Source organism: Panthera tigris, chromosome A2, assembly GCF_018350195.1.
Source record: "Panthera tigris isolate Pti1 chromosome A2, P.tigris_Pti1_mat1.1, whole genome shotgun sequence".
NCBI classification, from domain to species: domain Eukaryota; kingdom Metazoa; phylum Chordata; class Mammalia; order Carnivora; family Felidae; genus Panthera; species Panthera tigris.
The window spans coordinates 138142834-138156939 of record NC_056661.1 but is presented as its reverse complement, the minus strand read 5'-3'; the positions used below and the strand labels follow the sequence as shown (position 1 = coordinate 138156939).

Genomic DNA, 14106 nt, shown 5'->3' with positions numbered 1-14106 from the left:
GAGGAGGCTATTATGTGGCAGCAGCAGCTGTGAGGAAGCACCTCCCTCAACGGCTTATGGATAATAACTATATTGAAAAGTAAACTTTAGCCAAAGAACATGGGCAAATTGGTTCTTACACTGATAGGATCCTCGTATGAACTTGCTAGAGAGCCCCAGAAATAACTGAAGAAGCATCCAGAAAAAGAGGCCAGAATACCACAGCGACACAAGTCAGGACTAACAACCCAGGGTTAAGACCACTCTTGTTGGCCCCACAGGCTGACATAAGGCCTGGGAACATTTGGAGTTCATGTTTTATACAAGTTTCAGTGTAGGAATTCAAACTAGCTGCCTTCTTTCAGTCTGAATAAAATCCACTTTCTGACTAAATGAGGGAAAAATTGTGTGGCTTGTGGCATTCGATGTTGAATTTTGCGATCTAGGTGGATAGAGGGAGATAACTTCATCTTGTGTTTGATTGCACCTTTTGGAAAGAACACGAAAACAAAAAAAAAAAACAAAACAATGAAAGCTGCACTGCATGAGTTCACATATTCCTGACTTCTGAAAAGTTCTGTCACTTAAGGCCCTCACATGTGATTGACAAATATGAATCAATCCAAGGCCCAGCTTTTGCTTTCAAAAAGGATCTATATGAATTTTGTTCCTGATTTCAAGATTTTGAGGCTTCCCAGAGAGAAATAATCCTTATTTTGTTGATAACTCAGGGCAGCATTAATCTCTTGCGTGTGGATGCTTACTAAAAATACAATAATAATAACAGGTTTGCTGTCTCTTGCAGATGTTGTTACAAGCATTTGCTGTGACAAATGACAAGATCCATGAGCTAGCAGGCAGAACAGTGAAACATACGGCATCTTTTTCTATGTTAAGTGTTTGCCTTCTTCCAAAAACCTTGTCATACTGGTAAAGGACCTATCAAGGAAACCACCAGGGAATAAATTTTAAGTTGAGTAAAATTGTCTTTTCACTTAAAAACATGACTTTTATAACACTAGCTGGTTTCAGATTATAAATCAGAGTCTTTAACAAATGTACAATGCAGACAGAATAGAGATATACATTTCAAATGCATGACATAATTAGATTATTTTCAAGAATAAAATTAGAAAACTTTAACTTCCTACTTATATTAACAGTTTGTGATTTTTTTATATGACAAAAATTTCAGATAAAATGTTCTTTAGTGAGACATGTATAAATCATCAAGTGTAAGAATTGGAAGATTGCTCCTTTTTGAAAAGGTCTTTCCTTCTTCTTTGGAGCAAGTGACTTTTGTAATATTATAAAAATTCATATGCATCCAAAGTACAATCTAGAAGAAAACGATTTCTCCAAATAGCTTACCAAAACGACTAACTCTCTCGACTCCATCAATAATTGCTTTGTAATCCAAGTTTTCTTCTGTTCCAATCTATTAAAGAAGAATGACATTCTAAGAATGGGATAAAATATTTGATTAACTCTTCAATAAAATGAAAAGATAAGTGAAATCCATTTTAAGTATCCAAATGCAATGTTCTCCAAATGCATACTTCCTTTTTTTTTTCACAGCAAGACAAAAACAAATAAAACAGACAAAAAACCAGCTACCTTTTAAATTTTCCACTGAGAAAAGTACGCTTTAAAATGTTGATTCCCAGTCACTGCTGTATTATTATGATGCTTTGCATGCACACAAATCTGCTCACAGAACAGGCTACTCCAGCTGGAAGTGATGCACCCCATTAATGAACGCAAGAGTTCCCTTTTAAATACCCCAGCCAAGGGGTTGTTCTATTTGCAAATGATCACCAGTTAGCATCCCACTTGCGAGCTCTTCAATTTGTTAAAAAGCATGCTTTGATATGTCACATCAATTACTTCAGGGGATTAAAGAATTAAGGTAGTGTTAAATCTATGTATAATGATTACCTCAAATAAAATGGATAAAGCCCTTAACTTCCCTTTTCCTTTTACCGCTTCCTCAAAACTTGAAAATCGGTCTGCATCAAAGCCATAGATTTGCATCTATAAAGGTAACAATGACAGCTTTATTATATACAAAGACATCACAAAAGTCACCAGAGAAACAATAAAATAATTTACTGATTCAGTATACTATTTGAAAAATTCTGTAAACTGTATAATTCAATACTCTGTACAGTTTCAAGATATTTTATCAATTACGTGTATATACAACTGCATTTACTCTCACGATTACCATCCTTCAGTAAGGAAAGAAGCACAAAGTTAGATACATCTAGGATGGAAATGACCACTTTGAGATTACTAGATAATACTGAGATAATAATATACTAGAATAATTATCAAATGGAATAAATTATCAAGTATTATTTTAGCTGTTTTCTGGAATCCTTTCAAATATCGTTTCATTCTTGACTGGACGTGCCTTTCTTGTTACCTTTTTTGGACATTATCATACTATGCTCTAATAATGGTGAACTCTCAAGGACCTTCTGCTTCTCCATACAAACTACCGAAAAGAATTTTAAGTTCCCTGTTTTAAGGGTCCTCTTCTGCTGCCGGGCAATATTCCTTGTTAATTTCGACTTCAGCCTCTGCATTTGTTGACAACGGCTTCTACTCTCACTTGCAATTTGGTGCTCCCCATGTCACCATCTCAGAAATCAGGTAACTTAGCTAGTTTAGACAAATAATTCTGGGAAGAGCAGAAAGCCTCTGTGAAGACTAATGCTTGGTTAGGGCTACGACTGGAGAAACAGCAGGTGTGGGTGGAGGATGGCAGTGGCCCCTGCCTCAGGTTATGACCACAAAGCCTTTGAGGATTGCTGAACTGACTCCTGTAGGATGAACAGCTTAAAAACTGGTGGGTGAAAAGGAGGGGCAGGCAGCGGCCACACCAGGAAGGTCTGTGAAGCAGTCCCAGCCCTTTGCTCCGGAGAGCAATAGAGAATCCTTGGTGTACTTCACCTAACAGGGATTGGGGGGCAGCAGGGCTGGGGGGAAGAGGGTGAAGAGTGGAAAAGATTCAGACTAGAGAGAGGGAGGGGCACCTAGGTGGCTCAGTTCGTTAAGCATTTAAACGGACAACTCTTGATTTCGGCTCAGGTCGTGATCTCAGAGTGACTGAGATGGAGCCGTGAGTCGGGCTCCAGGTCATTGTGGAGCCTGCTTGGGATTCTCTCTCTCCCCCTCTCTCTCTGCCCCTCCCCTGCTCCTGTGCATGCTCTCTCTCTCCTCTGTCTCTCTTTCTCTCTCTCAAGACAAGTAAACATTAAAAAAAAATAAAAATAAATTAAAAAAAAGACGAGAGAGGGAGACCAGTTCAGGAACATTTAATACTCCAACTAATAAACAAAGGTGGTTGAGCTCTTTTCTGCCCTCCCACATCACGCAGGGGCAGAATCGAGAAGACTTCATGGTTGGATGCAGGAGACCAGGAAAAAAAGACCAAGTCAAGGATGCTCCTGGGTTTCCCTGCTTGCACAATTACATGGAGAGAGTTTTAAAAAGGCAAGCAACAAACAAACAAGCCATCAGAGAGGGAACTCAAGGGCTTTCTAAATAAGGAAAATACTTGAAGCTTAGTGCACAGACTCTATATCATTTATTTTGCTATTTCAGGGCTTTTGTTGCTATTAGGGTCTTTCTTGATTTTCCACTTTGCTCTAAATAGTGTTGTGACAGGGCTAAACTCTCCAAATTGAGAATGTTATGTGTTTAATAAATTGGCTTTCATTTCTTCCACAAACCAAATTTGATAAATGTGCTCTTCCTTAAGGATATTTAATATACTTTGAAAAACACAAATTTATAAGCTATGAATTAGAATATGATTATCCATAGCAAGATATTTTTAGTCCTTTAAAAGATAACTCACTCACCTTATTTTTATTATCAATAACTATTTTGACTATAAAAGTAATAGAGTTCTGTTATAAGTAATTTTAAAAATATGGGAATTTTAAAGGAGAAAAGCAAGGTACTTATTATGCCATCACCCATGGAAAACCCCTGCTCGTGTCTCCTTGGTTTCCCTCAGTTATTTTTATAACAGTAATAATTCCTTCTCTTATTTAATCTTCATAATAACTTCATAAGGCAGGTGTTACTACTCTTATATCAGATTTGGAGGGGAGACATGGAAGCTTAGGTAAATTAAATATTTGTATAACGTCGTGTCTATAACTCATATCTAAATGGTGAAGTCAGTATTCAAACCTAGTCCATCTGATTCAGACTCTGGGCCCTCAGTCACTATTAAGTTAGTTTTCATGTTTTACAAAATCGAGTAATAATACTGCATATACTATTTTATATTTTGCTTTTAAAAAGCATTAAAAAAGGAAAACCCATTAATATCTTATGATGAACCTTTTTTGTGTGTAAATAAATCATTCAAACACATGGTTTTACAAGATCTGTAATACTCCATCATAATGTATTTAATCATTTCCTTTCAACTTTTTATTATTGTAAATAAACCTTTGCACATACATTTTTGAGCATGTCTTTATTTTTTAGACTAAACTGTTAAAGGGGAAATGGTAGGTATTGGGATTGAAACATTTAAAGTTCCAGATACAGGGGCGCCTGGCTGGCTCAGTCAGTAGACTGTGCAGCTCTTGACCTTGGGGTTGTGAGTTCAAGCCCCACACTGGGTGTAGAGATTGCTTAAATAAATAAACTTAAAAATAAAACCTTTCAAAGTTCTGGATAAAAAGAAGCAAACTGCTTCCCAGTCTACCAATTTATACTCTCTCCAGACATGTATGGAAGTGTTTATTTTACTGCATACTCATTATTTATTATATTTATGTTTCCAATTTTAAAACTGAAAATGTTCTCACTCTATTTTACGTTTCTTTGCTTCTCCAGTAAATTGACAAAATTTGCCCCTTTTTTCCTCCTGAGTTGTGGAAGGAAATTTGTTTATTTGTTTACACATCAACGTTTGTTGGTCGTCCTAGTGTGGCACTCTGGGTTGACAGAAAGTGGAAAATCAAACGTGAGTGTGACGGAGCTTAGTCCAGTGAGGAAGGCAGATATTAAACAAGTAAAATACAACTGTATAAATTATAAAATCTGACTGTAAGTTAACCAAATTATATGCTAACTGAAATCTCAATGATTTCGGAAAACGAACTAGGAACCAGTGGAACCAGTGACTTACCTCAAGTGGAAATTTTTGTCCTTCTAAACTATGCTCCGATCCATCAGAAGACATATTGCATTTTCCCCAGTGAAAAGTTATCTTGCTTGCTTTGAACACCATTTCGGAAACTCCTCCACTGAGCCAGTAGTCATTAGTGAGATTAATTTCCACTTAAAAAAAAAAAAAAAAAAAAAAAAGCACACACATGCACAAAATTGCACCTATGTTTCTGTAAATCAAAATTACAAACTTTAAATTTTTTCTATCAAACGTACATTAAAAGAATCATTTATTTGATAAATTAAAAACAATTCAGTCACCATTTGAAGCTGAACTTGTTACTCTGCAAAATACACTTGATGTATCTTATTGCCACAAATACAAACTAAAGCAAAGACCTTAACTACTGTATGGCTCTTATAGCAGAAGACAGCCAGTCCCTCTGCCCTGTTCATTTGGTGTCCTGAGCTTGCCATTTCCCCAGGGGCCTGCTTTCCTAAGGCATTTTAGGGTAGTGAGGGGACAGAGCAAATGGAGAAGGAACAGAGGAGTGGAGAGGAAAAGTCTTCTCTTGGGAGTGCCCCCCCCACCTTCTTACTTTTAGCTCTTTCTACTCCTTATCAGGCAGGTGTTTTTGTCCCATCTCCTTATCCCTGCAAGCAAGCATCATACCAGGTTTCATCAGGCTTCAGAATTCCTGTCCTCCACTGTGGCAAGGAAGGTGGGAAATCCATTCCCACTGAAGGGGTTTTAGCCATCTGATGTTGGAACCCCGAGTAGCAACTCAGAATCCTAAACTCTCCTATTTGAGTTCCACAGCAGATTATTGGAACTCTATTTTACAAATGGTCTGAAGATTAATGATTCTTTTGAGAGCTTTATGTAAGATTTTAATGTCTCTCAATCAGATTTAAATAGTCTTTGTTCCATGAGGCAGAAACCAATGTTTGCATTAGGGACCCAATCCAACATCTTGGCCAGCGAGCTAGAGATATAAACTTCCATTAATAATAGTAACAACAACAAGAATAGTATCAATAATGCTCAACATTTATGTATCACTTACTATGTGCTATGCATTACACTGAGTACTTTACGTGTGTTAAACATTTGATTTTTACACAACCTCACACAATGAAGGAAGGAAATATCATTATAAGGAAATTGAATCACAGACAGTTCAAATAACTTGCTAAAGGTTCCACACTTAAAGGTTCCACTTTAAGGAGCCAGTAGTGAACCTAAAAAGCGTGGCTCTAAAGATCAAGTGCTTGACCACACTTCACTAAGAAAAATAAAGCAGGGGTGCCTGGCTGGCTCAGTCAGTAGAACATTGTAACTCTTGGCTTCAGGGTTGTGAATTTGAGCCCTACATGGGGTGTAGAGAGAACTTAAAAATAAAGTCTTAAAAAAAAGAAAGAAAGCAGAGGCTACATGCTTTATTTCTTTGTAACATTCTTCAAACCTAGTAATGAAAATGTTGAGATTTGGGATAATATGCTTTTGTGTATTTAATTAATATCTTATATAATAATTTTATTAAAAACTTATTAATTAAGATATACCTACTGAATGCTTATTATATATCAGGAACTGATACAGTAAAATTCTTACCCTCATGGGACTTAAAATTAAATTACTACATTCAAATTACCAAAATATCAAGAATACAGAAAAAATTCACTAATGATAAAACCATCCCAACATAGCTACTATTATAATTTACAATATTTTTTTCTTATGACTATGTTTGTTTTTATATAATTTCCTGACATACATACAATTTTGTTTAAAATATAATTATCAGAGGGGCGCCTGGGTGGCTCAGTCGGTTAAGCGGCCGACTTCGGCTCAGGTCACGATCTCGCGGTCCGTGAGTTTGAGCCCCGCGTCGGGCTCTGTGCTGACAGCTCAGAGCCTGGAGCCTGTTTCGGATTCTGTGTCTCCCTCTCTCTGACCCTCCCCCGTTCATGCTCTGTCTCTCTCTGTCTCAAAAATAAAGAAACGTTAAAAAAAAATTAAAAAAAAATAAAATAAAATATAAGTATCAGAAAAGGAAGGCTATTTACTTTGAAAACTATTAGTTTGTCTCTCTATTGTTTACTGGAATTTTTCATGGTATTATATTTTGCATGTTTAGAAAAAAGGACAGTCTTTAAAAAAAGCATTCAGAGAGTGCTTCCTAAAGATAGTATATAACTTTAAACTTTCTATCTAGAAGCACTAGTAATTTCTTTTCCTAAAATTCAATTATAGTTGATTGCTTTTTTGTATCCCAATATTCAATGTAGCATGAAGCTAAGCAGACAAGAGCAAATAGAGTGTCCAAGAAAAGGAAATTCTGATTAACTAAGTAATTAACCAGCGATGGAGTTATAAAATTACATCAGTTATATATTGCATTATCTTTATCATTTCTTCTGGTGGAGGCATCAATTCTCTTTCTATTATTGGAGAACATGATGTGATGACTTTGGTCATTTTATTTTTTGTACACATTTTCAAAATGGTATCTAAACTTCCAATTTACTGTGTTCTATTTGGTTTCTTCTGCCTATAGTTTCTGTGCATTTACAGTACATTATACTTTATACAAAGAAGATGAAATGAAATAAAATGAAAATGAAAATAAAATGAAACTGACATAAACATACTCTAAGCCCAATAAACATATTAAAGTCACAAACAAAATGCAAACAATTTTACCTGTTTTCCCAGTGTTATGAATGAATGTGTTTTCCAAGGATGTTTTATCCCAACCCTGGAATTTAAGTTTTTTAAGATTCACATTGACTTGGGTAAGATCTTCATCAATATTGATAGGAGACTGTTTGGGGCTACTACATGTTGGATATTTCTTTCCCCAGTTTTTTTGATTCAGGGCTCCTAGGGAAGTGAAAGGGTAAGAAATTAGTTCTTAAATTACTATGCAAAATTTAAATTTTATATTATAAAGTAATTAATACATTACATAAAAATAGAAACAATAGTAGAAAAACTGGAATATCTTTGAGTCACTGCATACAACAATTATGCCCAGGTGTGGATTCTGGGCTTTCCTATAGCACACTATGAAAAGAGGCCTATACAATAGCCACATTGAGTTCAGTGTTCAACAGTGGCTTTGCTTAGCCATCATACTCGTCCAAATCAACAGAAAGCCTAACTGCCATGTCAGGTAGTCAATCTGAGCCCAGGTTCCAGGTTGAAAGGTGTCCAGATGACAGGTGCTAAATTCTTGACTTCCTCAGCACTCTCCATGGGGGTAGTTCTCTTTAGACCTACTGTCTGTTACTCCTGCCACTGAATGATCTCGTTTAATTTTCATCTGCTCAAGGTCTGATGTATAAAAACATAATCACATGCTTTCCTTGAAATATCTCCTCTCTGTCACTTTTTTTGGGGGGGTCATAAAGCTTAGTAAGTTTTATTGCTTAACAACGAGAAACAGAAAACAGGCTTTCTATAAAGATTTCGCCTACAGTGAAGTGAATTTCCAGCTGTTCCACAGAGTGAACAGTCCTCTAAAGCAAAACTGCCCTGGGCTGCTTTTATTTCACCCCTACCTGAAACCATGAACCATCTCTCGTAACCTTATTCCTCTGGACATTACCTTCGCTACAGCCCAAGCAGCACCAAGAACGGGTATGTTTTATTTTAAAATCATCAACTTTTCTCTCTACATTTCTGCAGCTAGCCCAAGAGCAGGGTGGAAGCACCATTTTCAGCTTCTCTCCTTTCAAATGCGTCACTTTCAGAAAACGAGTATGGGGGAAAGGGCGCCTGGGTGACTCAGCAGGTTGAGCATCCGGCTTTGGATTTTGGCTCTGGTCATGGGTCACGATCTAGCTAGCTGCTAGGTTCCTGAGATTGAGCCCCACATTGGGCTCTGTGCTGACGGTGCGGAGCCTGCTTGGAACTCTTGCTCTCCCTCCCTCTCTCTCTCTCTCTCTCTGCCTGTCATACCTGCTCACACACTCTCTCTCAAAATAAATAAAAAAATAAATTTTAAAAAAGAAAAAAGAAAATAAGTATGGGTAAAGTCAAGATTTTACGTGGTTAATGTTTAGGGAAACTATACATAAACATACCCTCCATATGCCCTCGTCTACTCCATCTTGTTTTTTTGATAAAGGCATCAGAGAAGATTTTGACTTCCATGCAAAGCTCTCATAATGTGACAAAATGAACTTTGCATAATTTAGCCCCAGAAAGAAATAATCACTAGTCGTACCATGCAATGGCCTATATAGCCAGGAAAAATTAGGTGATTCATCTCCTAGCGAGGCATCTACCAAAATCAATAGGTGCTGAGAACTTAACTTTATTTTAAAATCTAGCTCTATTCCTAGAGAGTGCTGGAATACAATACGCTTTAAACATGCACAGTGATGCATATTGTGGCTTCTAGGAACAGCTTTAATGATTTGAGTAATGATATGTTAATTTCACTGTAAAGAACAGGGACATGGGGAAAAGAAACTGCCTGTTTTACTAACGTCACTGTAAGAGAAGCAGAGAAACTGCCACATGAATCAGTAAGACCCTCTGTACTGCTTAAATTTTTTAATGCACTCCAATAAATTTCAAGCACCCTCAGGAAGAGTCTCATGATTGTGGTGCAGCAAACATAAAATTTTAAGTGGCTAGTAACACTGCGTTTGATTAATAAACCTGCTATTTCCCACATCATATAGTGACCATCTCTATGTGGACTCTAATTTGGCATATCCACCACTAAACACTTGACTTCTGCCCAGAAACAAACTCTTCCTACGACCTCTGCCATCCCCTGAACATAAAAGTCGTCCTCGTGGCTCGGTTTCCTCCTCACCAAGCCCTTTAGGGTCGACCTTCAAATTATATCCTCTATCAGACGGTTGCTCTTCTCCACTGTTACCACCCTAGCCTGAGCCACGGTCCCCGTGAGCCTGTCTGTGTCTTGCTATTTCACAAGCAGCATTGCCATCACCTAGGAGACTGTTAGGGAGACTCAGGCCTCCACCATAACGTTGCTAAGTCAGAGTCTAATTTTAACGGGATCCCCAGGAGATTCATATACACATTAAATTTTGTGAGGCGATGGCTTAGATATATCTCTAGTGCCTTCTCACCAGTCTCCAGCTTCTTCTTTTGCCCCCCATCCACAAGGCCATTCTCCACTTTCGTTGTAGGCAGAATTCTGAGATGTCCCCCCAGATTCCCACACGCTGCTCTACATGCCCCTCATAATCTCTTCCACTCAAAGGTGGGCAGGCTGTGAATAGAATGGAATAGTCATTCCCTTGATTAGGTTACATTATATGATGAAGGTGACAGGGAGTCCCTGCTGTGATAGAAGGTCCTGTCATAGCAAATTGGAGACCGAGAGAAAGATTCAGAGTGTGAGAGGTTCTCCTGGCTTTGAAGAAGTACGCTTCTTCAAAGGTTGGAAGAGGGGTACAAATAACTAGGATCCGACAGCGCCCCCAGGCTGACAGCCAGCAAAAACAGACACCATATGCTAGTCACGAAAAGACAAATACTGTGCGATTCCATTTACATGAGGTAGCTAAAATAACCAAATTCATGGAGAGAGAAAGTAGAACGCTGGTTACCAGGAGATGGGGAGAGGGGAAAGGGGAAGCTATTTACTGGGTACAGAATTTCAGATTTGCAAGATGAAAAAGTTCTGGGGAGCCATTTTACAACAGTATGAGTATACTTAACACTACTGAACTGCACACTTAAAAATGTTAGGATGGAAAATTTTGTGTTATGAGGTTTTTTTTGTTTGTTTGTTTGTTTGTTTGTTTTTTTTTTACCACAGCAGAAAAAGTGGTTAAGAGGACAAAAACAAATAAACAAACAAAAACGGGGACCTGGACCTCAATCTCACAACAAGGAAGTGAATTCTGCCAATAGCCTGCATACGGCTTCAGGTGAGAACATAGTCCAGCATCTTGGTTTTACACTTATGAGACCCCGGGCAGAGAAGCCAGTTAAGTAGTCCCTCTCTGATCCTGACCCACGGAAGCTGCGAGATAACAAATATGTGTTTAGAGGCCACTCAATCTGCAGTAATTTGTTACACAGCATAAGAAAACGAATACAATCAGTAACTAAAGCAACCCTTTAAAATATATATCAAGGGGCCCCTGGGTGGGACAGTCAACTGTCTCCAACTCTTGATTTTGGCTCAGGTCGTGATCTCACGGTTTGTGAGTTAGTGTCCTTCTTGGGTTCTGTGCTGATAGCGTAGAGCCTGGTTAGGATTTTCTCTTCCTCGCTCTTTGCCCCTCCCTCACTCTCTCTATTTTTCTCTCAAAAATAAATAAATAAGCATTAAAAAAATATATGCATATACATATCAAATTGTGTGTCACTTCCTGATTTGGGTCTCCCCAACCCCTTTTCATCCCACTCAAAAGAAAATATAAGCTCTTTACCATGGCGTAGAAATCCCATATAATACCATCACTCCCATCCTCTCTGATCTCCTTTCCTACCCCTCCGCATTAATCACTCTACTCCAGTCACACAGGTTCCCTGGAGCGAGGGAAGCCTCAGGGCTTGACACTTGCTGCCACCCTTCCTGGACTGCTCTGCCCCCGAAGTCTGCATGGCTCGCTCTCTCACTCTCCTGCTTCTATCGGGTCTCTGCTCAAATGCATCTCCTTGGAGAGGCTTTCAGTGAACCTCCTGCATGAAAAACGTATCCCTTCCTTGGTCATTCTCAATCCCCTCTCCTCACGTCATTTTTGTTCTCCTAAGATATTAGGTTTATTTGTTTCCACACCCCAGAAGCTAGAAAAAAACCTGGCACATAGTATGTGTTCAATAAACACTGGCTTAATGACTAAATCAGACAAATAAAAAATGATGGCTTTTTTGTTTGTTTTATGAGTTTAAAATCTCAAAGAGATCTAACATAAAATGGCAATAGAAAAAAGGAAACATTTCTAAAATGAGCCATAGGTCATATTTGACTGTTTGTTATATGACAATTTTGTTGAGTAGTCCCTACCAAACTTCTGCTGACAGATATCAGGAAGACCTGATGTCCAACTTGTAGATTTGGACACTTTGTAGCACAATGATCCTAAGTGACTGGATTACGTTTGAAGTGTATCAAATGATTATAGTGAGTGTGGATCCAGTTTAAAACACCAACTAGATCATGGTGCCAAGAAGAGCATATGTCCAAGAAGCCTCCCAAATTTTTGTAATTAAAAGACCAAAAAAGGGGCACTAGGATGGCTGTCGGTTAAGCATCTGACTTCGGCCCAGGTCATGATCCCACGCTTTGTGGGTTCGAGTCCTGTGTCGGGCTCTGTGCTGACAGCTCAGAACCTGGAGCCTGCTTCGGATTCTGTGTCTCCCTCTCCCTCTGCCCCTCCCCTGCTTGCACTCTGTCTCTCTGTCTCCAAAAAATAAACATTAAAAAATATATATATTTTTAAAGACCAAAAAAAAAAAAGCCCATAAAAAGAACTTGAGGTTCTTCTTGAAAAGGACTCTGGAAACAAGGTTGTTTCAAATCATCATAAGTAGAAAGCCAAAGGAAGTAAACTAATAAAGTGTTGAAATTGTGCACAAGAACGAAACATAGATCAAGAAGCATTAGAGTTTACTTGTCTTTACTAATGAAATATTAGATTAATCTTATGCTTAACTACTATTTTTTAAATTCCCAAATTAATATTTTTAATGTTGAATTGGAAACCTCAGTGGTTAAAGCCAGGATGATGTGCCTGAGAAAGCAGGTGTACAGAATTCATTAGAACTATACCGTATCCACCTGAGTGTGATTAGAGACTGTCATGAAGGAAGAAATTAGGACTCACTGTGGTTGCAACAGAAGATTATCAGGGCGATTCACCCATAAGGAGGACGGCAGAGTACTAAATGTCAACTTTAGAAAATTAAAATAAATTATTCATTCACATAGTCATCCATTCTTTCATGCACATATTGATTCATCCGAATTAGTACCATTCCTATAAATTTCCTGTGCTTTCCTCTATGGGAGCACTTACCAGACTATATTTTGTTCGTTAATTTATCTATTTCATCTATATCTTATTGCCAAACTTTGAGTCTGGCACATAGTAGAAACAAATTAAATGCTTGTGATACAGTCTTTGTGCACCAAATAAATGTATTCAATACTTACATTCTGTGCACTCTCTATTCTAAACAGAATGAAAAGCAATTCTAGCCTCTGTGGGAGATATGCATGAGTTCAAGTTTGTTTGCTTGTCTATTTATTCTTGCATTCCAGAAGGTTGGGGCGTGTGTTAACTACAAAGTAGACAAATGTCTAAAGGAGTAGATGGGATGGAAATAAATGGGAGGTCAAAAGCACACAATGGAGGTCTTGAGGGAAGGGGAGGATCTTGACAGGCAGAGGGAACCAAGAGCAAACCATGGTGGCGGAACAGTTTAGGCAGGGCTCAGAGAGAAGTGAGCAATCTAGCTTGGTCCAATAAGCAAGAGTGGATATCAAGCAATTCTAGAAGGAGATGAAAAGACAGACCGATCAAATGTCGCTGGTTAGGCCAATGGGAGGCAGGAGGCTTTGGAAGAGTAAGAAACTCACAGCTGCCTTATCAGAGAGATTAAGCTGGCAGGTATGCAGGATAAGAAGGAATAGGCTACTTAATTTGGGGCAGTTTCAAAGGCATCTTCTTTTTGTCTTCATTTGATTTTTATAGGATCCCTGTGCAATGGACTGAATGCCCCAAAATTCATGTTAAAAATTATAATCCCTAGTGTGATGGTATTCAGAGGTGGAGTCTTTGGAAGGTGATCAGATCATAAAGACAGAGCCCTTGTGAATGGGGTTAGTGCTTTTAGGAAAGAGATCCCAGAGAGATCTCTCGACTTTTCTGCCCTGTGAGGTTACAGTAGAAAGATAGTGATCTAAGGAAGCAGCCCTCAGTATTGCCTTGATCTTGGACTTCTAGCCTCCAGAATTGTGCAAATTAAATTTCCTTTGTTTG

General features: G+C 38.2%; 1 protein-coding gene across 4 annotated transcripts in view; it reads right to left on the bottom strand.

The window, feature by feature from the left end:
* The window catches only part of PTPRZ1 (protein tyrosine phosphatase receptor type Z1), a 184211-nt gene that overhangs the window by 84211 nt on the left and 85894 nt on the right, over positions 1 to 14106 (bottom strand). For all 4 annotated transcript variants that reach the window (XM_015540682.2, XM_042970783.1, XM_042970792.1 and 1 more), the window contains exons 3-6: positions 7829 to 8008; positions 5141 to 5292; positions 1918 to 2013; positions 1351 to 1417 (exon numbers count right to left, since the gene is read on the bottom strand). In XM_015540682.2, coding sequence (XP_015396168.2) covers positions 1351 to 1417; positions 1918 to 2013; positions 5141 to 5292; positions 7829 to 8008 — 495 coding nt within the window. The remainder of the gene's footprint in view (positions 1 to 1350; positions 1418 to 1917; positions 2014 to 5140; positions 5293 to 7828; positions 8009 to 14106) is intronic.